At 35.1% G+C, this 26,513-nt stretch overlaps 2 protein-coding genes across 3 annotated transcripts in view; one reads left to right on the forward strand and one right to left on the reverse strand.

Moving 5' to 3' along the window:
* The window catches only part of Src42A (Tyrosine-protein kinase Src42A), an 82,043-nt gene extending 79,403 nt beyond the window's left edge, over nucleotides 1-2,640 (reverse strand). The window contains exon 1 of the mRNA XM_073086803.1: nucleotides 2,049-2,640. Coding sequence (XP_072942904.1) covers nucleotides 2,049-2,413 — 365 coding nt within the window. The 5' untranslated portion in view covers nucleotides 2,414-2,640. The remainder of the gene's footprint in view (nucleotides 1-2,048) is intronic.
* An 18,146-nt stretch (nucleotides 2,641-20,786) lies between these two features.
* Nucleotides 20,787-26,513, forward strand: part of NGR-A20 (neuropeptide receptor A20) — a 41,380-nt gene continuing 35,653 nt past the window's right edge. Inside the window, exon 1 of one of the 2 annotated variants that reach the window (XM_073086816.1) lies at nucleotides 20,787-20,946. The gene's annotated coding sequence lies outside the window, so the exon portion shown is untranslated. Of the gene's footprint in view, nucleotides 20,947-22,551; nucleotides 22,682-26,513 lie in introns of those variants that run through there. The other variant, XM_073086814.1, reaches the window with a different exon arrangement.

The following is a 26,513-nucleotide window of genomic DNA, read 5'->3' on the forward strand; positions in this document are numbered from 1 at the left end:
TGCTTAAATATATGTGTTATACTTATGGTTACTCCGTTAGGTGAATCCAACATCATCTTATATGTTAAAATTCCATCAAGTTGTTTGGCCTGTCACATGTGCCAAAGAATGAGACAAACATACATAAGTCAAAATAATAAAGTCTTATCAGTAGAGAAATTTTTAAACAAAATTTTTAGTTATCGCACTTGTTATTTTATGATTAGACTTAGATTATCTAAATCTTATATCCCAATGCCCTAATAGACAAGTTTGTGTCAATTTAATCTAGGCAATATACTTAAATAAACTCTTGATTATTCAAATTCAAACACCTAACGTGGTGGAGCGGCCACCATACAGATCTGACGCATAGTGTTAGGGGTTTGATCCCAGGCTAGACAGATATCCGAACAATAATCTTTTAATGGATTTGATGATGCATGAAATTTGTAAACCGCAACAGGGTAAATATACAAATATGATTTAATTATAAAGAATTACTTAGTTTCATTAAAAACTTATGGACTTTTATACAATACAATTGTACCTGTTTCCTTATTTTATATGTTCCTTGTCATGGCCCATCAAATATTTAACAGTTTGATTTAATTTTAAAGCATATACACGAAAGTATAATATTATTCACAAGTGTTGGTTATTCAAAACATTGCGCTGGTTAATAAACATTGTTAGGAAGTTTCGCAATCAACTACACTCATGACTTTTTTATTGTAGAAGTGCCAACAAGCATGCAGTCTACCTTATTGAATGTGGTACCTACTGGCACCTTTAATGAATCCCAAATAAATTAAAGAGTCTTAGTTGATATCAATGAGTTACCTCTCACGACTCACATGTGCATTCCTACTCCAGAGGACAAATTGAAATGTCTCATATGTCTTTATCTTACCACAAGCTTCAAATCAGAATATAGCAGTCATTAGCACTGTTGTAATTATTAGATATAAATACTTAAAAATTGATAAGCTTATACCAGCAGAAAATATATAATATAATCTTCAATTTGGCCCTATATTAGGTTTGTCAGACAAATTGACTACTTAATTGTGTAGCTTCCAATGTATAGTAGTAGGACTGGTTTGGTCAGTTGGCCAAAAAGAACCATTGTACCTATTCATGCCAATTATATACCAATAATAGAATTATATTGTAAGAAGGGTGTGTACTGCAGGAAATATAAATAGGATATAGTAATATAATTCACAGGAGTTTGTAAATTTTTCATGAACCTCATGTTGAAACATTGAGGTTATATACACCCATTTACATTAATAATCAATCTGTCCAATGTTTTGCCAAAAAAATATTGACATTTGTCAATTTCTTCATACTAAACATTGACAAATTTCAATCTTTGGTAAGTAAAAGATGGATTAATTGGGGATTGAATATTAATAAGGTCCTTAAATCTACAAACTACTTGAAAATTCATGACTTGTAAAACGTCAACAGATAATTTTCTCTTATATGAAATCTAAGTCACAAATGTCATAGGGAAGTTTTTTGTTGTAAATATCTCCTTTCTATTTTTGTTCACACTGTAATCAGTGTAAGTGCACAATGTATGTGTGCATTCCAGTTACACTTTCACTTCATACAGCTATGATTCATATTTCCTTTGCACATTATATTGATTTGTTCCTTACTACTACGATTTTAATTTTTGTTCTATAAACATTGTGTTTTTATGTCAGAAAATGAATATATAAACAAGTTGCGAAATATCCTAATAAAGTACAATTTCGATTTAGTACCTTGTTTCAGAGTACATTAAGAACTACGATAACGCGGCGAGTAACGCAATGTGGATCAACAAGTTATAGATCGAAAGAAACCACTATCACAAAGTTGTGATGTGCTAATTAGATAAAACCATACAACATGTTTATGAACAAATTGTAGTTATTTACAATGACGAGACGCTACGCCCACTGCACTGGCCAAATGGGTAATTTCAGTTATTAATTAATGCGCGAAGGAAAAGAAATCGCGCAGGAACCGCTCACTGGTGTAACGATTGCATAAATACAGATGTGATTACTCACGGCTCGGCCTCTATGGACTGCAAACGGGCAACATAGTTCGACGGAATGTAGCCTTCTTGTTTTGTTTTCTTGCTCCTAGCCAGCCACCAGTCTCCCTGTGTATCGTTCAGGATCTCCAGATGCTCCCCCTTTCTAAAACTCAGGTCCTCATCCGTCCTAGCATCGTAATCATAAAGGGCAACAAATATTCGGGTGGGAGGGACCTCGCTCGTATCTGGTCCTTGATTTACGGTCGATCTTATCGGATCCGGGGGCGGTGTCGGCACAGGCGTCTGAAATTGTCTAGGGTCCTCCTCGTGCGGATTAGTCCGCTCATTTTTGTTTTTAGAATCCTTCTCCCCTGTGCTACTAAAACAGTTCCCCATTTTCTCTTTACAAGGTGAGACTGGTACCACTTATTTTATGTCAAATCACACACTTATACGAGTCCAAACGAATGTTCAAGATTAATATATCCATTAACATTTTATTATGTCACATGAAAGTCAGTAAAAGTAAACGTGAAACATAATTTTATTGTAAACAAAGAATATAAAACCCCGACAGGACATTACTACGGGCAGCCATTTTGATGCGGCATAGACAAAATCTTGTTGCGTTAAAAATACAGACTAAAAATAACAATACCAGCAACAGTAGAGTAGAATTAAAAAAAATATCTTGTGGTTTTTTTATTTATTTGTAATGTTTTCATTAATTTTAGTCATAAATTTAAATTAGAGGTGTTCTGATATTTAAACTAGCCATTTACAAACATGATTAACACGCATATTATAATGTTTTTATGAAGAATTTATAGAATTAATTTTAAATATGGCCACACTATATTAGCCCATGTCCAGTGTGTAGTTTTATGTAAACACTGCCATCTGTAAGAGACACGCGGAAATATTTGTTCTAACTAGTACATAACTTGAAACTGAATAAGAATGGTTCTATTCATAATGAAGTACTACTGTGTACCGTTAGATAGCGTTGTATTCAATGTATATACGAATTATGTGGTCGTAGAAACGATTTAAAATTTGAAAACGAAGAATAAATGAGTGGACAACAACAAGTGATGAGATTCGGTATAATTATTTTTATTATATAGACCAATTAACAATAACAATATTATATTCTAAACATTTATCATATTATTTATTTTTGCATGGGTAAATCCGTCGCAAACGTGGGACAGGAAGGGTGGGTTAATTTTTTTTGTTAACGAGGAGGAAACCTTCAAAGTGCCGTGAAACAGGGTTATGTGGCATTATTGCCGCATTAAAAATACCCACTTAATATACTGCTGTCGTCTTTGGGATTGCTGTCCGGAAGGTTGAGCTCCCACTCCTGCCGCCCGCAACCCTGGAAGCCACCTTTTACGACAGGCAGGGGATAACATAGTCCTATTTTGGTCCGGAATTACAGGGACAAAAGGCAGATTACCTGACACCCTAAACGATCGACCTGCGACGCTTCTGATCATAGGGACTCCTCAATATACTATAATGTAGTCTGTATAGTCCTGTAGTGTTAGTATATAAGTAACGTTGATGCACTATGATAGAAAATCTCGCTGCTGTTATATTTTTGCTCCATTTAATCGCTCAATTAATTTTCAGAGTTACCCTTCGTGACCGAAATGATTTTTAGTACACAGCTATGTACGCAATATTTTCATACTCGTTGAGTACTGACAAATAGGCATAAATACTATTATGTAAATAATTGCTAGCGTGTATTTGGTCTACATTCGTGCGCGGCGTTTTAATACTCGTCATTGTTCGGCAAGTTATTCGGTGCATTATTCGCGATACGTTGTAATATTAATATAAAAGATGGACATGTCTATAAACTGGCCTGCCTACTTGTTTATTATTTTGTGAGCGCTCTAGCGCGTCAAATCTATCAATTTAAATCCCTATATTACTCTGTCTATACGGACAGAGAGGGATAATTTATGGATACGAGCATGGTGCCACTGCCTACCTGTTTATTGCCAACACCTTCATAATACTCTTATCGCGTAAGGCAGCTTGGTAGCTCATTGATCCGACTATAAATAGTCGAGAGCTGAAAGGAAAACATTTCCTTTGGGTGTTACGCTTTGCGAGTTCAACAATGAAATAAAACAATGTCTTTCTCTTGGGTACTGACCTTTACTATGTATTGCACGACTCATGATGCGAAGCATCAGAGAGTGCTTTACGATCGAAAAAATTTTTTCGCTTCATTTTGGCGGCTATTTTTATTATTATAGCCTTGATAGTTCACGGAATCAAGATATTTTGCATACTATTGTCGAGATAATTTAATGGAGATTAATTCCATACTTTTTAAAAATTGATTTACTGCAATAGAATTGGAAAAAAATACCAAAATAGGTCAAAAAATTTTCCTGTCCGTCATGTGTGAAACCTGAAAACACTGTAACTTGTGAAAAAATCCATCATTTGAGTTATTTTTTTTTAAATTCTAATCGACGATTGTAGGTCACTGAATGCGAATGATTAATTACTTCAGTGTCGTTTAATTGCAATTAATAAAAAACGAAACTACAAGACTGTATATCTATAGATATTATGTACATTTATTCCACCAGGGGCGCTTGTGCAGTACCTTCTTCCTACTACAGCTGTTTTTTCGGCAATTAATTTTGAACGACTTAAGTTTTTCTTTTTTTTTATATTTCATAATTAAATGAGCATTATGAGTCGTGCACTTTTGGATTTTCCAAACTTTTTTTTTTACTCAAGAGCCCTGGTTGTTATATAAAAAAGGTCAGTTGATTGAAGACAAAGAATATTACTACCTATCTATTTACTGTTATGTTTGATATTGTCCAAATAAGCACCAATTTAAATTTACCCAAATAACAGGGAAAATTTAGGGTTAGAATAAACACTTCGAAATTAATAAGATACTACGACCTAATTTATTTCTGCTTACAATAAATAATAACAGTTTATACATATACAACTAAAAGAATAATAAATAATGTGTTGTAGTAAGTAGGTATACCTACTATTGTTTGTCCCTGTAGTATCGGGACCAGAATAGGGCTACGGTATCCTCTGCATGTCGTAAGAGGCGACTAAATGGGGCTTCCGGGGTTGCGGGCGGCAAGAGTGGGAGCTCAAACCGTCCAGGAAGCGACCCCGGGAAGGACAGCGGTTTGTGTGGTCGCATATCGCTGTAATCACCAGGGGATGTGAGAGGAGCGTAAATTGCTCCCCCCAGGGCAGAGCTCGATAGAAGAGCATCGCGTTAGAAGGACTCCGGTTGTGTTCCGTTGGAGATCCCGGAGTTCACCACCAAACACTGAGGACGGCCACCGGGAGGGTTTTATTGCGGTAAAAATCCCACATAACCAGGCGTCACTCCCATGGCGTCGGATACCTTTTGAAGGTTTCCCCCTCGTCAACAAAAAAAAAAGGTATACTATTGTTATGTGGGGTAGAAATCACATCTTTTATAATTATCTTTTTTTTTATAACGTAAATATAGGTTCAATGTTTTTCACAAAGTTTCTAAAAATAAACTTAACTTAAGAATTTAAGGAAAATTCCTTTACCTGACAAATTACACTGATGTCTACCTAACTACAAATATAACATCTAATGTTTGGAGTACCCACTCGCTCGGTTTCAGCGTTGGCTTGCAAATTGTACATTAACATCTCATTACTTAGCTAAATGACATGGCTAGTGCTGCGTAAATTGACAATGTGTTGGCTACCTGTTTGATACCTATTATGATAATTTTTAATTTAATAATGCATAAGTAGGCAGGGATAGGCTAGTGGTTAAGAAACTCGGCCTCTTGATGAGGGGTCCGAGGTTCAAAACCTAAGCATGCACCTTTGCTTTTCAAATTTATGTGCGTATTAAAATAATATCACTATAATGATCAATTGCTTAAACGGTGAAGGAAATCATTGTGAGGAAACCTGCATACCTCAGAAACCTTTAAAAAAGTTTTCAAAGGTATGTGAAGTCCACCAATACGCTACTACATAAACTACATACGTAATGGGTTGATGATGATGATGATGAATGCGTAAGTGTCTATTCACACTACACCATACGCCAACAACGTCTTTGCTATAAAGTAGCCGGCCCCTAGTGTCGTTTTTAGTCGTGTTGTGGTTGCGATTTGGTCATATTATGGGGTTAAATTTGGATGATCTGCTCGGAAGAGATAAATGGGAGGATGTATTAATAAAAAAGTATCAATACAATTAAAAAGTTCCTCTCTCATCCGCTATGGGTTATCCGGATCCGATATGGCAGGGGTTTCAGTAATTAATTAAATTATCGGTTTTCATTTCAGGAACTGATTGGTTTTACGGATTGTTTCCGTGATTGTCTGAGACTTAATATATATTTGTGTAATAATAAGTATACAGTTTACTTTTTTTTTTATAATATAAGAGTAGCAGACGAGCATGCAGTCCACCTGATGGTAAGTGGCTACTGCCGCCCATGGACATCTGTAATCAACCCCAGATAGGATTAGGTATTATTACCTGAGGTCGGCCACAGATGCGCCGCTACCCCTGAGGACTAAGCTGGAACGCCTCGGAAAAGTATGTCTCTCTTATCACACTCTTCAAAACGGAACACAGCAGCGCTTAACACTGCTGTTATTAGGCAGAAATAGGTGTGGCGGTGGCGCCGCCGGAGTCGAACCACAAAGGGTTTTACCACCTACTTGATATTAAGTGGTGCATATTAACACTCATGGGTAGAATATCTATTTCCAATCTCATATTGGATAAAAGCTCTACAAACTTCAACAAAAATCAATCATCATCACATCATCATCACAATCATCAATCAATCAATCAAGCTCTATAATTCTGCTATAAGGGTGGCGCTGTTGTTCTTGTATAAGTGTATAGTTTTCGCTATACGCGGATTCAGTATAGTGCTACGACAATTACAGCGTATCGTAAGATTCGTAACAGGCTATTGAAAGGAGGTTCGGTATTGCGATCGGTGAGAGTGGGAACCCAAACCATTTAGTCGGAGGCCCGGCCATATACCTGTAATATTATATATAGTCAAGTTTTTTTCGCCAACTGGCAGTTTTATGCCGTAAAAGGGGCGCAGCGAGACCTCAGAGTCCTCCAGAGGCTAAGACCAAGGGAGTTGAAATTCTGATATGGATTCTGACTTGGGATTCTCAGAAGAATCCCACGTTACCTATTGTCTCTTCAAGAAGCTGTGGTACCTTTTGGAAGCTTCATTCGGTTAATAAAACAAAGGTGTGAATAAAATAGGTTCATAGTGTAGCAAAGGTTACCAGATAACTTTCGATAAAGTTGAAAGGTATATCTTCAAAATCTTTAAGCTTACACTCTTCACGTACGTATAATATGTGCGAATACATTGCTGTGTGAAATGTAAAGTGTAAAATCAATGTACTCGTATATGTCGATATTACTTCTCCCTATCCTTTGATATTTAGAATACGTGTACATTCAATTTTATGTTATGGAATTTTATATTACAGATGTGTACGCATAGAAGTTACGACCTATTTTACTGTTTATGGTTTTACTGAGGAAATCTAAAGATATAAGGTATACTTTTAGAGTTAAAGTAACTTTTTTGATAGTGGTAGAACCCTGTATGGTTCAACTCTGGCGGTACCACCGCCACACCTATTTCTGAGTCATAACAGCATTTCTACCGCTAATCTGTGTTCTGGTTTGAAGGACGTGGTAAGAGAAATACTTTTCCGTTATAGCTTAGTCCTCAGGGGTAGCGGCGCATCTGTAACCGACTTCAGGTAGGAAAATCTAATCCTAGCTGGGGTTGATTACAAACGTCCATGGGCGATAATAGCCACTTACCATCAGGTGGACTGCATGCTCGTCTGCTACTCCTATGTTTAAAAAAATACAAAACTCCTTCTCTAAAACTAAATTGCAGATCACGACACCTTTTCCTATAATATTGAACTTATGTTATTAATTAATCCTAAAACAACGTGGTGGTGTACATCTTAAGGCTAATCAATTTGTTTTCGGGAATCCTCACTCGATAGAGGTATAGGCGTTTAATTAATAGTCCTTTGTAATCCTATTCGAGAAGTTCCATTAGTTCCGTGAACCCATTACCCTTGTATCTTGCGTATGAAAACGCTGTAGAACAACACTTAGCGGGTGGAACTAATTAAACTAGGATCTAGAGAACCATGATTAACGGAGTGCAGATTAAACTCCAATAAACCTATTCCGCAACTCAACAACTATTTCTCGTATACTACTACTTACCAGTTGAATCAAAATGATGGGGTCGTGGTATATGTCAAAAATACATTAAAACCCAAAGTTAAGGAAGTGAAACTAGTTCAAGCATCTTGTCTTCAGCTAGATGTACTTAATAATGTTATACTGTGTCTATACCGCTCCCCTTCTAATACAAACACGGATAGCTTCATTAACTCCTTAGATACCCATTTAAATACATTAATCTCGCAGAAAAACATTATAATAGCTGGGGACATAAATATTAATCTAATATCTAAACCTAAAGAGATATCTTATGAATATAAAAATCGAATAAATTATCTAAACATGTTGTCAACATACGGTATACTTCCTGGCCACAGCTTACCCACCAGAGGAAAAAATTGTTTGGATCATTTTATGTTAAAAATAAATAAAAAGAAGGTCTCTGCTTTTATCGCTATTTTGAATACGTCTACCACAGACCACTTCACTACATTCTTAACATTATCTAAAGCTAAAAAAACTATAAAATCAACTAAAACTAAAACAATTCGATTTTGAGAAAGCACTAGAACATTTACAAAAGCAAAATATGAAAGAACTATTGTATTGTGAGAATCCAAATATGATAGTAAAACAACTTATACAAAGATTAGTAAACTCATTAAAACTGTACACATATATTAAAGAAATACCTAATAGTAAGCGTATACTCAAGCCCTGGATAACACCGGGAATCTTGCGCTGCATTAAAAATCGTAATAATTTACAAGCAAAATCTCGAAAGGACCCACACAATGATGTCGCTAAAATAACATACACAAGATACCGGAATTATTGTAACAATCTGCTAAAAAAACTGAAGCGGACTTATGAGCGAGAATTAATTGTGAATTCACTTTCAAATAATAGATTATTATGGAAAAACATAAAAAACGTAACTTATTGCAATAAAATTCAAGATCAAAGCACAGAATTGTTAAATATAAAACCTTCCCCAGTAGAATCGGTAAACTACATAAACGACTACTTTGCAAATATTGGTAAACATTTAGCACAACAAATCAGTACAACTGGAGTCCACTGTAATACAACGCCAGTACAGCTTAATTCTTTTGTTCTCTTAGATACTGATGTGCAAGAGGTAGAGAACATCTTAATAAATCTAAAAACTGATAGTGCTCCTGGATGGGATGACATCTCTACAAAATATTTAAAACACGTTAAGGACGAAGTAATCCCCATTATATCTCATCTAGCTAATATGTGTTTTAAACAGGGCATCTTTCCTGACCTATTAAAAAAATCTACAATTATTCCAGTACATAAGGGGGGGAACAGAGACGAGGTCAATAACTATAGACCCATATCATTATTGCCGGCCATATCTAAAATATTAGAAAAATTATTAAACATCAGACTGCTAAAATACTTAAATAAATTCAATATACTATCTCCCTATCAATTTGGTTTCAGGCAAGGCAAATCCTGTGAAGATGCAGTTTCTGCTCTGACTTCATCAGTGGTAGAGCAAGTAGATAAGAGACAAAAATGTCTTACTGTATTTTTAGATCTTATGAAAGCATTTGACACCGTTTCTGTTCCAATCCTTATAAATAAACTGGAAAAGTCAGGAATTAGAGGGACCCCGCTCGATCTGTTTACGGATTACCTCTCTAATAGGAAACAACGTGTAAAGCTTGGTCAGTATGTTAGTGATGACGCTGAGGTATTGCTTGGCTTGCCTCAAGGCAGTGTGTTGGGGCCTACCCTATTTTTGTTGTATATCAATGATTTGTGCAATTTGAAAATAAAAAATGCACAAGTGATATCATATGCTGATGATACTGCCGTTATCTTTACAGGTGAGACATGGCAACAGGTTAAAGAGAGAGCTGAACTGGGAATGACCCAAATTGCTAATTGGCTAAATAGTAACCTCCTTACTCTTAATACCAGCAAAACGAACTATATTTGCTTCAGTGTTTCTAATCATACACAACCACCTATAGATTATGATATAAAAGTACATACATGTATAAATAACAATTCCTGTGGGTGTCCAATATTAAGTAAAGTTAGTCATACCAAGTATTTGGGAGTTATGGTGGATCAAAGATTATCATGGCATCCCCAGATTGAACACATTACTAAGAGAATTGCAAAATTAAACTGGATTTTTAGTACATTGAGACATGTAGTTCCAAAAAATGATAATTCTCAAAATAAGCTTTTAAATCAAATATACGTGTCATTGGTGCAATCAGTACTGACATATTGTATATCGATCTGGGGAGGTGCGACTAAAACGAAACTCATTCAGTTAGAACGTGCACAACGCGGGTTAATTAAAACTATGTATTTTAAAAGAAGAAGGTATTCTACAGAAAACCTCTACTCTATTAGCAATTTACTAACAGTTAGGAAGCTATATCTACTACAAATAGTACTAAAACAACATAAAACACTGTCATATGATCCGTCTAACTTGCAAAGGAGAAGAAAATATGTTATCGCCCCAGCCCCTCAAACGAACACTTTATTTGCTAGCATGCAATACAACAAACGTGCAGCTCAATTATATAATAAAATTAATAAAACAATAAAAATAAATAAAATGTCTTATTTTGAATGTAAAAAAGCGTTAACTAATTATTTACAAACTCTTAGCTACGAACAGGCAGAATCACTACTACAGTTCTCATATATATAATACATTACATGCATACACTTACTTACATGCACACACACACACACACACACACACACACACACACACACACACACACACACACAAACACACACACACACACACAAAATTAGATAAATTAGCTTAAAATAATCCTTGTATTATAGTTCATAAGTTTATATTGTTCTCGGAAGAGCGGAGGCTCCTAATACAGGCACTGCGTGCTTAAAAGGAGGCTCTAGCCACTTACTAATGTAACACACCTTATGAAGTAAAATAAATAATTGTTTAAATTGTTAAATTGTTTAAATTGTTTAAATTGTTGTTTAAAATGATGGCAAGCGTGATTATCGAATAGTCGTAACGCTATCGACATCGTAACGAAACTATCCTTGGTGAAAACATTTAAATTGTACCTATAACTATTTTAACGAAATGTACGAATAATTTACCACATACGAGTAGAATAGTGCTTTCATCGGCATAATTTACCAAATACCTGCTCACATTGTGAAATAATACAGGAACCAGGTTGATATTAAATCCTATATTAAAATCGTTGACAAGGGTTATGTTGGGCGTGTCCTATCTCCATTGTAGGATTTTGTAGCTTAAGGTAGGTTCAGGAGTATCAATATTTGAAATATTCTACTAAGATATCTTGAATAACTTTCTCATGACCATTTACTATACATATTGACTGACTATCAATTTTGCTTTTATGAAAATATTGAGTACGGAAATAATTATTGTAACATTGATGGAGAAATCAACCTTCTAAAATATTATTGAAATATTTGCTATGACAAATTAACAGCGTCATCATCAACTCATTACCTACTGTCCCACTGCTGGGCACGGGTCTCCTTTCAGAATGAGAAGGATTAGGCCATAGGTAGTCCACCGCGCTGGCCAAGTGCGAGTTGGTAGACTGCACATACGTTTGAAAATTATTTTTTAAAGAATTCTCAGGTATACAGGTTTCCTCACGATGTTTTCCTTCATCGTTTAAGCAAGTGATAATTATAAATAACTTCTAATGCACATAAAAATTAAAAATTCAAAGGTGCCTGGGATTTGAACCTGGGACCCCTCGATCAAGAGGTCGAGTTTCTAAAACACAAGGCTATCACTGCTTTTAAATTACTGCTTTTAAATTAAGATCGTCGCTCGCTTGATTCTTGTTTGTTAATTTAGACCTTCCCTTCGCTTACCATTCATGCTGATATAGATGCTTGCCCACTAAGGTCTTCCGGCTAGGCCATCAGTAATGACTTTCTCGCGTAATCCGATAACAAATGCTTGCGCGGGACAAAGGTGGAGCCAGGTTGGAGCGAGGTTGTTTTCGTAGAGTAAGGCATTATTAAGCCTCTTTGCTAAAAAGTACTTCGAAGTTTTAGTCTTTTAGGGCGTTTAGGAAAAAATGAGAGTGAATAAAAAAAATCGACAACTAAAATCGACACCATAAAGTAGGCTGAAGTGAATGTCACAATTTTGTAAGGAGTAAATATATTTGAAGATAGAGCAGGAGCAGAAATATTAAGATTTTTTTCAAATTGTGCCTTTTGTAATTTTGTTGTTACGTGTTTTGATGTTACGATATGCTTTATATGTAAGGGACCTTGATTTTATAAAATACATATTTAGGTATTTACTTAAACAAAAAATTGTGTATAAAAAATGTTGCTATAAATACATACAAATATTATATGGTAAATTCACGTTAAAAAGAGATCAGTATAAAGAATAACTAACCAACCTGTGAAGGCATTGTGTGAATAAGTATAATAAAATATGAGTAGGGAACTAACTTTTGTGAGAAGAGGACATGGGTGGGGCAATAATCCGATTAGATGGGTGGGCCGAATTTGGAGGTCTGGAGACAAAGGAATGGCTTCTAATTGTTTATTTTTCGAATAAAAGTTTTTTTGTCAAGTATTTTTGACAACAAATAAAATATTTTCAAAAAATAATGTAGGTAATAGGTAAGTAGGTTTATGCAAGTAGTGCAATATATTGTAAAAATCCGAAAAAAAACTGTTTGAAAAAAAAAACACATACAAGTTGCTGACCCGTCCAAATTTGGATTGTATTGTGAGAGCCTTACTCTCGTGAAGTCCTGGAACAGTAGCCCCGCCTGCAGTTCTCCTCCAAGTTCCGCCCTGGAAGGGACACTTCCTAAGGAAAAATAAATAATTCAATGTCGAAATTGTGTTACATTTCGCACGTTAACATTATTTTCTAATAAACAGTAGTTAGAGGATGTAGTACAGTACCTATTTTGTATGTCTCTTTATCATTAATCAAATGTTAATTTATTTTACCTTCGAATAACTTGGTAGATACGCTCAATTTAAACTCAAGAAAGTGAAAGGCCGAGATTCATGTGAGTAGAGAATCAGTAGGTAAATTATTTTAACTCCAACCATTATGTCTCAAGTCCTACTGCTGGGCATACACATACGTACAGCTGGAGCATCAGCGCTTATGCTGCTATTCGTATAAAAGCAGAATGTTAGAGGAAAGTGTGGTTTAGTGGCCTAAGCAACCGTTTTGGATGTTTTCAAAAAGTCCCCAAAAGATTGTTGACTACTGTCAAATGACATCAACAGCGACCGACGGCGTAACGTACCCACTTGCGAACACCCATCCAACTTTCGGCCTCGTACAATGTTGCTTAACTTTGCAAATCCGTTACTCTATATACTAGCGCCGCACTACACGCGCCTCATACTATGTATAACAACCTCAGATCTCAGAGGTCAGTAGAAAGCTCTTTGCTGCAGTGAGCTCGCTACGTAGGCTAAAAAATGTTTTACCCATTCCAACTAAAATTACGCTTGCACAGTCCCTCCTCTTACCAATACTTGACTATGCTGATGTGTGTTATCCCGACATTACCGAGGAGCAATTAAATAAGCTTGAGCGACTCCAAAACTTATGTATACGGTTTATATTCGGCCTAAGAAAATATGACCACGTTTCAGAATATCGTGCTAAACTCAAGTGGCTCCCAATTCGCCTTCGCCGGAATGCTCATATTCTATCTCTTCTCTATTGTTTACTATTTAATCCAACTGCTCCTCCTTACCTCAAACAACGCTTCCAGTTCCTCCACTTGTCCCATGACCGAACCCTTCGTTCCTCAGAAAATCTTGCTCTCTGTACTCCCTCTCACTCAACTTCTTTTTACAAAAAATCCTACACTGTATCCGCTATCCGTCTTTGGAACTCCCTCCCTGTATCTATTCGTTACTCCCAATCCTTATACTCCTTCAAAAATCTCGTAAAATCTCACTACCTTCACCTCTAACTATTTTTCCTCCCAAAATCTGTGCTCTTGCTATTCACCTATAAAACTGTGTTAACTTTCTTTTTGTAATTTTATTTTTTTTTTTTTTAGCTTCTTTCCCCTTTATTTATTATTTGTTCTATAGTATGCTATCTCTATATTTACACTTAATTTTATATATTAGTCCTGCATCTATCATTTAATTGCACCCTCCCTATTATATTAAGTCATCTCTTCTTTAACTCCTCATCCTAAGGTTGTCTGGAAGAGATCGCTGTTTTAGCGATAAGACCGCCTTTTGTATCGTCCAAAATTGTATGTTTTGTTTTGTGTTCTTTTTTGGGTACAATAAAGAAAATTATTATTATTATTATTATAACAACATTTCTGCAATCAATTAACAATATAAATTGAACAATAATCAAATTACAATAATTTGTCTAAAAACTATGTAAATTAAACACAAAAAGCCAAATAGTAACTACTAAGTAAGTTCATTTTTCGAGCACAGACAAGCGTCGTTCAAAGCCTCACAAAATTGATATTAATTTCACGTTCGAAGTGGCACAGGCGAAGTGATACAGTTGGCAAAGTTGAGAATAGTTTCTGTTATGTCAACCGCGTAGGAGGTTCAGTTTCAGATCTACTTTGTAATTATGCATATGTAACCGTTCTGAAACTCGTGCAGACTGCATTTTCATTATTTTAGTTTAAAAAGTGCATAATCATTTAATTTTTTAGGGTTCCATTTTTTTTTTATAATATAGGTATAGCAGACGAGCATGTAGTCCATCTGATGATAAATGGCTACTACCGCCCATGGACATCTGGAATAAACCCCAAATAGGATTAGATATTCCTACCTGATGTCGGCCACAGATGAAACGTCTCGGAAAAGTATATCTCCCTTACCGCACCCTTAAAACCTGAACACTGCAGCGTTTAACACTGCTGTTATGGGGTAGAAAAAGGCAGAAATAAACTAACCATGTAAATTAGACACAAAAAGGCAAATAGCAACTACTAAGTTCATTTTTCGGGCACAGACAAGTGTCGTTCAAAGCCTCGCAAAATTTATTTTAATTTCACGGTCGAAGTGCTTAATACAGTTGCCAAAGTTGAGAATAGTTTCTGTTATGTCAACTGCGTAGGAGGTTCAGTTTCAGATCTACTTTGTAATCCTTGATATGTAACAGTTTTGAAACTCGTGCAGACTGCATTTACATTATTTTAATTCTGGAGGACTTTTACTATAAGTCCAAAAATCCATCCATTTTTAGACTATGGTTTATATCGGGGTTCGACTGTCGCTTACTTTCTAATGGTCTGAATATGGTTTTAATTTAGGTCTGGATTTTTTATGTAAGAGAGGTAATAACGTATACAATCCATTTGGTAGTGATTGGTCATTGTACATACCATAACTTACCATGGAGTGAAGTTCCATTTCTTAGAAAAATATCATAACCAGTTTATTTAATTATCAGCAACCAACTCTTGATAAAGTTGAGTCTTAACAGAACCGAAATCACAGATGCTATCCCAACACTAAGTCCGTTATCTGTAAACGTAATCAACAAAAAGGAAAACGAACAAAAATAGATAGTACTACACGATTGAATCACAAGGAGTCCTTGCGTAAAAAAGCTCAATATGTCGCATATTGAAAATAGAGACAGCATATTTTTTCCCAGGGCAACACTTTCAACGTTGCGCCATCGTGCATTCAACTCCGCATATGCATATTAGCTTTTGCATATTTAAAAGGCGCGTCGACCACGATCAACAAAGAGCTCACTCACGTCTCCATTTGCATATAATGCGCCTCTTGAGCCAAATATTCCTTATTGAAACTAATTGCTATCGATAATACGCTAATGCTACCGTCGCTAAACAAGAACGCTTATAAATAGTAATGCGGCATTTTAATTAAACTCGCAAATCAAACATACAACATATATCACCGTGTGTGAGGCCCTGCATAATCAGCTGGTTATATTATATTTCATTCGCCTAATGCCTTGAATATTACTGTGTGATAACAGTCGCTAAAATGGGAAATGAATGTTGAATGTTTTCGGTTTTATCGATGTCTGTTGCAGTGGGTACACTACACATGTTAGGTACAATGCATTGTAAATAGTACAACTAAATCGTCGTCAACTCATTACTGTCTTACTGTTGGACTTGGGTGTCCTCTCAGTCTTAGACTGAAAGGAGTTTTATTGTAAAACGGTACATTACACCTTTGATAACTTTTTTAAAGAATTGTCAGTCGTGTAGGTTTTCTTACGATAATTATGTTTCTTCAACTTAATAGTAAGCCATAATTATTTTTTTCTTTTGGAATCTCTTTTTTTGAGTTTGGTTTCCCTTATTACTATTTTGATTTTGACTATTTTGAAACAGTGAAGGACGGAGTAGGTATATAATGTCGTAGATTTCGCCGCCTGATGGTACGTATTAATTGCTGCCTAAGGACATCTTTAACCAACATCATAAAATATACAACACGAGTTTTACTCGAAGCCGATATTCACAGATAATTTGTCACTCCTGAGGACTAAGATGGTCAAGAGTGTAAAGTTAAATTAGTAATTTAACTCCACACCCCGCTCTGTAGCACTACCATGAGTTGGCATAGAAACGCCACTATAGAAATGGTAAATAGAAAACTATTGTCATTTTGCTAGTGAATAACATAACTACTATCGTTACGGTATTTCTTGACAACGTCTGTCAAATTAATGACTCATGGTACGGAATTTGTATGGCAATAGATCATAATGACATTCGCTAGCGATTTGATTACGATAGGTTTTTTACGTATCGAGTTACGCCACTACGGATTTTAGTTCTACGAGTAACCACCAGAGGCGCTGTACAATTTTTCATACATTTATTTTACGCAGTCGCTAGCGAATAATACTTTTGTAAACTCATGGTAGTGCTACTGAAGTTTAAAATTACTCGCGTCACGTAACTTTTCACCTTCGCTCAGAAGCAGATGCATTAGTAGTGTCATAACACGAAGAGCTCTGAAACAAAATATTAACACGATTAGGTATGAAATATGCCGGTATAATATGAGTTACAAAATAAACGAGAAAAACATGAACTTTATTTGAGTTTGTTCATCATATCTTAAGATGCTGACGGGACTCCCGAAGTTATTAAACTTTGTTAAAGAAATAAAGTTTAATTCAGTCAGACTTTAGCGAACCGTGTCCAAATGTACAAATTCAGGACAGTGAAAAGTTTAAAAACTTAATTAAAACAAATCAATTAAGGTAAATCTGTAAATTCCCTCAGGATATTATTTCGAATAAGAAATTTATTTAATTATCTGGTGCTTACTTTATTTTATTTTTAGAATTTTCAGGAAATAATTAATTACAGTATACATTTCTGATAATTGTTTAGGAACAATTTAATTAGATAATTAATTAATATTCCTTTTATTATATAGGAGTAGCAGACGAGCATGCAGTCCATCTGATGAAAAATGGCTACAGCCGCCAGAGTCGAACCACAAAGGAATTTCTACCTCCTTCAAAATCAAAACTGAAATCAGTCATTATTTTTCTTATATTTAATACGCCAATAAGACTAAAATCTCATTGTATCATAGAACTCATCTTAGTGCAGATGTTCTGGTGTCTAAATTGATTTTTGATTTACATATACGATAAAAACGTCTCACCGTTGTGAGCGACGTGTGAGTGAAATCTAATATAAACTGATCTACTCTCGGACATCTCTCGGACTCTATATTTTCGTAGCAGCTACAATAAAGTGCTAAAAATACATTTCAAGATTGAAATCTACGTACTGAAAAAATTCATACATGATGACAATACGCCCTTTGGTTAATATAATTACTTTTTTATGTACATAGCTATAATCTAGATATATAGTTTACTTTTACTAAGTCAACTCTTACTTTAAGTAAATTGTTTGTTTGTGTGCAGGTATAAGCCTGCATGCGTTTCTGGTCCGTATGCGTGTTACTTACAGGATGCATGTCATGTCATAGATATATATTTTTATAATATAGGTGTAGCAGACGAGCGTGCAGTCCACCTGAGGGTAAGTAGCTACTACCACCCACGGTCTGTAATCAACCCCATAGACGATCACATATTCTTACCACAGATACGTCGCTAGGACTAAACGGGAACCCCTCGGATAAGTACATCTCCCTTACCGCACACTCTAAAACCCAGAACACAGCATTTTTCCTGTCATTTAAAGCACACGCACGGGGAACGTAAATATTGTAGCTAATTCACGAATGTGAGAACCACACGCGAACATAATTACGAGTGACAAGAAAAAGGCCTAGTAGTCTGAAGCTACGAATTACCACTTTTCATGTCATCCTATTTAAGGGGGTATTGGAAACAAACTTTTAATTGCTTTAGCCGTAAACGAAAACACCGTGAGGAAATCTATTTTTCTGAAAGTCCCCGTTTGAAATTCTCCACTTCACATGTCTCCACAGGACGTGTGAAGTGGTGAAGTAGTACTCGTATCGGAGACTAATGGGTTGGAGATGGAGCCTTTTACGTTGATTATTTGTTATTAAGTATTGGTAAGGATAATAAAATGACTTATCACGACAAGGTATTTTTAATGTACAATATATTGAAGTATACCATAAGTTACATTCAATATATATATATATATGAGTATGCTTTCTACACGTTTCACTTTGAACAAAAGTATATTAAAGTGAAAGGGGAATACCAATAGGTCCTTACCTCACTCAAGCCTGTCAAATGGGATCAAATAGATCCAGTATCATCAGTATCAGATGGGTATCAGTAAATAAGTAAGTAAATACCTATCTTCGTTTAATCAAAGTAATACTACAGAATATGTGACGTGAATTTATCTAACACGGTTATTTCGACTTATGTAACTTACCATTCGGTGGATAGAATGCTCGTTTGTTCTTTCAGTTTAATAAAAAAATAAAATTATTCTTTAATTACCTAAACGAAAGAGATAATTTTCCATTTAAATTAAATTGTAGTGATTTTTAGTAGAACATTTATGTAGAAATGAAAATAGGTGCATAGATAAAAATACTACGTAGGTAAGCTACTCGTGTTATATAATCGGGGAAGAATACACGCGTTGCCACATGTATGTAGGTGGCTTATGACGTCATTGTACGGATGAATCACAGTTTATGGATGAATTGAAAAATAAAATCTATTCCATTCTAACACAGAAAATACTTAAATTAAGGACAAAAATCATCTTCCGAGTTTTGAAAATAAAATTGTATCAGAACGCGTAGCCCACCTAGTAGTAAAAAGATCATTTCCGCCTATAGACATCGCTGTAATCAACACTGAAAATACCATTAAATCATACATCAAGTAATCAATAATTACGTTGGAACATCTCGTGTAAGGGTCTCCAACTAAAGCAGAGTTGCTTACACTGCTGTTATACAACAGAAGTCAGAACTAGATGTAATGGTGAGTTCCAGCCATTGAGTCCTTATCAAAAAGGAAGTCGGTAATGTCAAGAAAATAACTTCGCAACGTTGCTATTCATCTCCAGAATTTAATTTCTTACTTGAGTCCTACACCTATATGTACAAAAGATGTTATCTGGCGCTGACTTGAATAAGACGTGACCCTCATAATATTAAGAAGACAATTAAGTATTAATTGAAATTTTGCATACCTCTAAGAGGTGGAATATAGACAAGGTGGACAAGGTAGACAAGGTGGAATAGAGGACAATTTTGAGGATATAGCAATATTAAGCAAAATAAAAGATTTGATTTGATTTGATTTGATTTGACTCTCTCAGTGAGCTATAATTTTTTTTATTAGCTAACATTGATGCAGTCCATAGGATGAAATTAAGGGCTCGGTTAGATATAGGAGAGGGCATTTTTATCTTAAGCCGATTACTTGCGTTTTCAGTCCTGAGGATTGGAGGGTTGTCTTATATGTAAGTCAGTCTGCATCACTGCCTTTCACCGAATCACAAAAACTGCTTAACGTTAGAAATAAGCGTCGCGGTAGTAAGTTAGTACGAGTAGTATACCATCCGGTCGAACCATAGGCTTTCAAATTGTGTATAAAAATAATTTAAAGGTGGTAGAACTCTTTGCGGTTCGACTCCGGCGGCACCACCGTCACACCTATTTCTGCCTAATAACAGCAGTGTTAGGCGCTGCTGTGTTCCGTTTTGAAGGGTGTGGTAAGGAAGACATACTTTTCCGAGGCGTTCCAGCTTAGTCCTCAGGGGTAGAGGCGCATCTATGGCCAACCTCAGGTAGGAATATCTAATCCTATCTGGGGTTGATTACAGATGTCCATGGGCGGCAGTAGCCACTTACCATCAGGTGGACTGCATGCTCGTCTTCTACTCCTATATTATATAGAATTAAGGTTTGCATCATATTCAGAATCTACAACAAAATATAGGAAATGTAGTGCCGCGCGACTGTGTAATACCTTATTCAACGATTATTTATCCATACGAGCAGTCTGCAAGTAAACACGGTGTGGCGTGGTACACTGGTGGGCGGGTACCGAACGATATATTAATAAGATACGGTGCTGGCAACATGGAAATTATGAACTTATTCCACTTGAACTGTACGACTTTATAGAGTGAGACTGCATGTGAACAGTTTTTTTTATTTTGCTACGTTTTGGTGGTAAGTACTTTTTTGTATTTTTAGCCGATTGCAATGTATACGTTTTGTAAATCTGTTCGTTGCTATGTGTTTAAGGGTATCACAAGGTAGAGCCTATTGTGTAAAATACGTACTCGTAATAATCTACGAACTATTTACGATATTAATAATTTTCTTATCGAAAATATTATTTTATACCCTTCAATAATCCGACCATAGTTCTATTTATATGAACATGGTGATACATGTACGACGATGACTCCTAAAATATCCTCCTTTTTACTGCACTTCTTGATTAATGTTCTAAAGTTTTATTACCTCTGTTAGGTATTATAAATTTACTTTATTACACTTTATGACTGACAGACAGACCTCGTACATCTATCACATTCATAAACGTTATTAACTTTTTGTCCCACTGCTGGGCATCAATCCTACCCACCCTTACAATGATTACATTACGGTATCACGGTCATCGCGGTCAACAGTATATTACTTAATAGAGCAGATAAGAGTAGGTACGTGCAGGTACCTAGGACAGGTAATCTAGCAACATACTCCCATATAGGTAATGCATCATCATTATATAGAATAAGAATTAATTCATACCTACTTTTCCGAGGCGTTCCATCTTTGCCCTCAGGAGTAGCGGCGCATCTGTGGCTGTCTTCAGATATTAATATCTAATCCTATCTGGGGTTGGTTACAGACGTCCATGGGTGGCAGTAGCCACATACCATCTTGTCTGCGTGCTTGTCTGCTACTTTTTTATTATAAAAAAAAAATCAAATCAAAACAGAGATAGTATTCGATTTCGATTGGGCTATATAAATTCATACCACAATCACTACAATCCACATACCTATAAGATGTAGTATGTTATCATATTAAAATCGTGTACGCTTGGTGCGTGTCAAAGGAATATGCAAAATACCACAAACTATCAAAAACTAATGCGCCTATCGTCTGATCCCTGGGGTCGGTAAAACTTTATTTCGTTTTGAAACCTCAATAATGCGGTCAAATTTTGATGAAAATTAGATTTGTTTTGCTTTATACAAACGTTATATTGAAGTGATTGTCTCGGTTATAATTGCTATACCAGTTACGTGTATATTACAAGCATTTGTATTATCTCAACTTTTTTTATTTAAATTTCGAAACGATTGGCTAACTAAAGAATTGTTATCTACAAGATATACAACTTTAACAGTAAAAATGATTATAATATATTTTTCTTGAAAATTGAAGAAATACTACATATTTAGAGGAGTGTTTTTATAATATTGAAATATTTATTGACATTACAAATATTTCTATAACTTAAAAATAAGGAAATTAAAGGTACGCAAATTCTTGCATATACAAAGTGCATGTGAAATCTGATAAGACTCGCAATAATGTCTTATTTTAAGTTGCAAATATTTTAATATACATAACATAAACTTTCGACCATTTCTACCAAGCTAAGTACTAATAACAGTTTCAAAGTCTCAAAGGTATACCTTTAGGTAGTTTTTTCATATTGTTTACATACTTGACGCTAAGCTACAGCTTTTACTAGACCATATCCCAAAGCAATAACGTTAATTCGTATCGAAATAAGACTTTAAGTACAGCGTTTCGAAGCAACAGGCGGTCGCCGCTCAGTACAGAACGTCGGTCGGCTCGGGCAACTCGCGCCCTCACACAGAAAATGAGAAATACTCCTACAATACATTCAGTTTGTATTCGTGATAACGTGCTGAAAACCCTCGTAAGTAGACGCACGCTCTTTTATCTTTTCCGCACTATCGTGTAATGTAAACTGAATTTGGCGGTTTGTATTTACGTTACGCTCTATAAACAAATACGGTGTTAGTATCAACACTCTGATAAAACATTTTAACTACTGCCTCTTAGAACGTAGAATGTTTGGGTTAAATTCGGTTTTGATAAAGTTTTTCTAAATTTTTATTTTAACAAGATCTTATTTATAGGCAGTTGCTATGTTTTGTAACCATTTTCTGTTCTGTTATTTCCTTTCTGTTCTTGTTGTGTCATCTTCATGAACGACTTTTGAATATACTCAGAAAAAAGTTTTTAGTTTTTACTTTATCTTAATAAAATTTAGATCTTAAGAACTAGAACTTAGGTGTGTTATTCTTCAATAAAATTAATAATTTTTCATATTATTCAAGATTAATATTATAATTAAGATTGGTAAATATAGCCGTTTTTTTTTAATTCTTGGGTACTTTTCACCAACATTATGATTGCAAGTGGTGCCCCTAGAAAAGCTTTTTAGTTATAAATAATGCATTATTGCCACTTATTCCCGGAAAGGTTGCCACAACCGCAACGTGGGTTTCGCGTTTGAGTGATGTATTTGGGACGCCTTGCCGTTTTTTAATTTAAACAAATAAAGTTAGTCTACATTTGTCATAATGACTGTCGAAGCGGTGCCAACAAATATTAATCGCTCTTTTCACAGATACTCGAAATAAAGTTTATTTATTTACGTATACATGGCATGATACAAGTAATATATTTGAAGGTGCTAGAACCCATTGTGGTTCGACTCCGGCGGCACCATCGCCACACCTATTTCTGCCTCATAACAGCAGTGTAAAGCGCTGCTGTGTTCTGGTTTGAAGGGTGTGGTAAGGGAGACATACTTTTCCGAGGCATTCCAGCATAGTCCCCCGGTGTAGCAACGTATCTGTGGCCGACCTCAGGTAGGAATATCTTATCCTACCTGGGGTTGATGCAGATACAGATGTCCATGGGCAGCAGTAGCCACTTACAATCAGGTGGACTGCATGCTCGTCTGCTACTCCTATATTATAAAAAAAATCTTACTTTACAATAAATACCTGTTGATTCGTTTTAGTGCCTAATAATACAGAGCTATATGATTAACTAATAAAAATCAGGGGTATCGGTGATAGTGGTTAAAACTGGCCTCTGAAACGGAGGGGTCAGGGGTTCGAATTCCAAACATGTTCACCAATCTGATTATTCAAACTTATGTCGGTATTAATTATAGAAAATATTTATCACTTACTATAAACGTGAAGGTAAACATCGTGAGGAAAACTACACGCCTGAGATTTCTTTAGAAGTTTTCAAGGGAATGTGAAGTCTACCATTTCACAGTTGGTCAGCGTATTGGACTATGTTTTTATTATATTAGTTACTTTAACCCCTTGGTTACTTTAACCCCTTACATACTAAGAGGGCGTCAGGCATCGGTATATGACGCGTTGATGACTATGTAATTAACGTTGTCCGAAGAGTGTTATTATACAAATATATCAGTACATATCTATAATTCACGTCACACTAATTTGGCGAACAACTCCTATTTAAGTTGTCCTCACTAGAGAATAATGTCTTCGCAATATATTAAATTAAGAACAGTTCTCCTACCGGCGGTTTGCCTCCGGGTACATTGTATATTTTGTCAGACATAGTACACGTTATTGCGTTAATTAATTACAAACAATAACTCTATATCACATGAAAGTAATTCGGGATAAAGCGTGTGTACATACTTTCAGCGTAATTGATAATTAATCGGTTCTATTAGCCATTTGTGATCATAGGCTTAGGCAAAATCTGGATACGACAATACGAGTACATAAGTCGAGTACATAAGCCAGTCTACATAGATGTTAATGAATTTATTTTGTTCGTCGTCACCTATTCTCCAAATGCTGGGCACGGGTTTCCTCTCAGATTGAGAGGAATTAGAGTCCATAGTCCACTTTGGCCCAGTACAAATTGGCGCAGGTACTTTAAAAACCTATGTGATTTTTTTAAGACCACATATGTAGGTCTCCTCATGATTTTCCTTCATGGCAAGTGTAATTTAATTCGTAACATACATAGCTTTGAAAAATCATAGGTTCGTGCTTGGGATGAGGACACCATACGCTACGATTGTTCGGTTCAAAAGATCAAAATCTCTACCATCTGATAATCTAGATTTGAACAATCTGAACCCATATTGCAAGCTTATTTTGTCATAGAATACCAAAAAATATGAGTTTACTGCTACCGTATATATCGGTATCCGTATATATCGGTATCGGTATTCTTTAATTATGTTGTGATACTTACTCGTATTATAATTAAAATAGTTTTGCACTAATAACGTTATAAAAATTATAATATATTTTTGTAATTAACTTTATTCTAGACACAAGTTCTAAATACATTAAAAATGATCATAAAATGGAATACTTCGAAGTAAATATAAAAGCAAAGATAAACGAAAAGATCTTATAAAAAACAAACGACATTATAATGGCGGAGTTAAGAACGATATGATATTTTAATATATTTAGTTTTTGTGGGCGCTTTTGTTTACTATATTTATATAATGTATTTATTATTAATTATGTATTATTATTATATTAATATACGTTACTGTTGCGATCAGTATTGATAAAGTTTATTTGTAATCGGCTTGCTTTACTTTGTTAATAAGTTTTATTTTATATAAAATGTATAAATATAGGACTTTTAATGAAAGTAGATACAAGTGATCCACTTAAAGTAATTTATTAGTCCACTTTCTTTACACCTGGGACCAATCTCAACCATTCTAATGATACCAATTGACTCGTTTCTAGGATAGGCCATTTAGATAGTGTCTTTTCAATCGATTCCGTTTGTCAAATAGAAAATAGTTCAATTTGCTATCAAATAAAATATATATAATTTATTTCTTATCTATTTCTACAGATAGGTGACGTATTTTTATCTCAATGTTCTTATTTCACTTAACAGCATTAAAATTTAGAAATAAGTAAGCTTAGAATTGTGGTGTGTCTAATGATTTGAAAACACGACCTGTTTTACCGTAATATGAAAAAAAAAACACATTTCTCATTGTATGAGACAACAATATTAATAGTGATTATGAAGCGAATACTTGTTAAAACACTCATCTCAAAATAAATTGGTGTATGTGATGCCTACCTACCCACGCATACATTTCATAATGTTACTTACAAAATCATAGGTGTTAACTACTTATCGTACTTTAAGTAAGGATGAAGAACTCATAGAGCTCTTGTCCTACAAATCGAATCAAATACATTTTATTTTTAATCCACACGTCCATTAAATTTGCCGAAGTAATCAACAATACTAAAATAATCAGACAATTGATACATTGAGACCACAATGGTATCGATTACAATGTCAAAATACTTTGCATTAAATTTACATTGTACCACGTATATTTGTTCAAGCCACACGTGTTCTTGTATTAATCCAGTTGGATCTGTAATTTATTTAAATTGCAGTTGATAAATAATTCATGATAAACATTGGCCTGTAGGGTTGCCAAGTGATAACTTGCACAAACATGACATAATTTTCAGTGAGAAAGACGGGGTACTGATTAAAAATTCTCATCAGGTTTTGTGGTTAATTAAGCTTGTCTAAAGTTAAATCAAAATATAACATGTCTGTTTGAACTCGTTCGTTAACAACTAATGACTGTCTCTCGGATGGGTACGCGTTTCCTCTCAGATTGGTTAGGGTCATAGTCCACCGCGCTGGCCAAACGCGAACTGTGTAGATTTTACATACCA

The sequence above is a fragment of the Epargyreus clarus genome, unplaced genomic scaffold, assembly GCF_041222505.1.
Source record: "Epargyreus clarus isolate Ecla_fem2 unplaced genomic scaffold, WU_Ecla_fem_2.2 ptg000024l, whole genome shotgun sequence".
In the NCBI taxonomy this organism is placed as follows: Eukaryota; Metazoa; Arthropoda; class Insecta; order Lepidoptera; family Hesperiidae; genus Epargyreus; species Epargyreus clarus.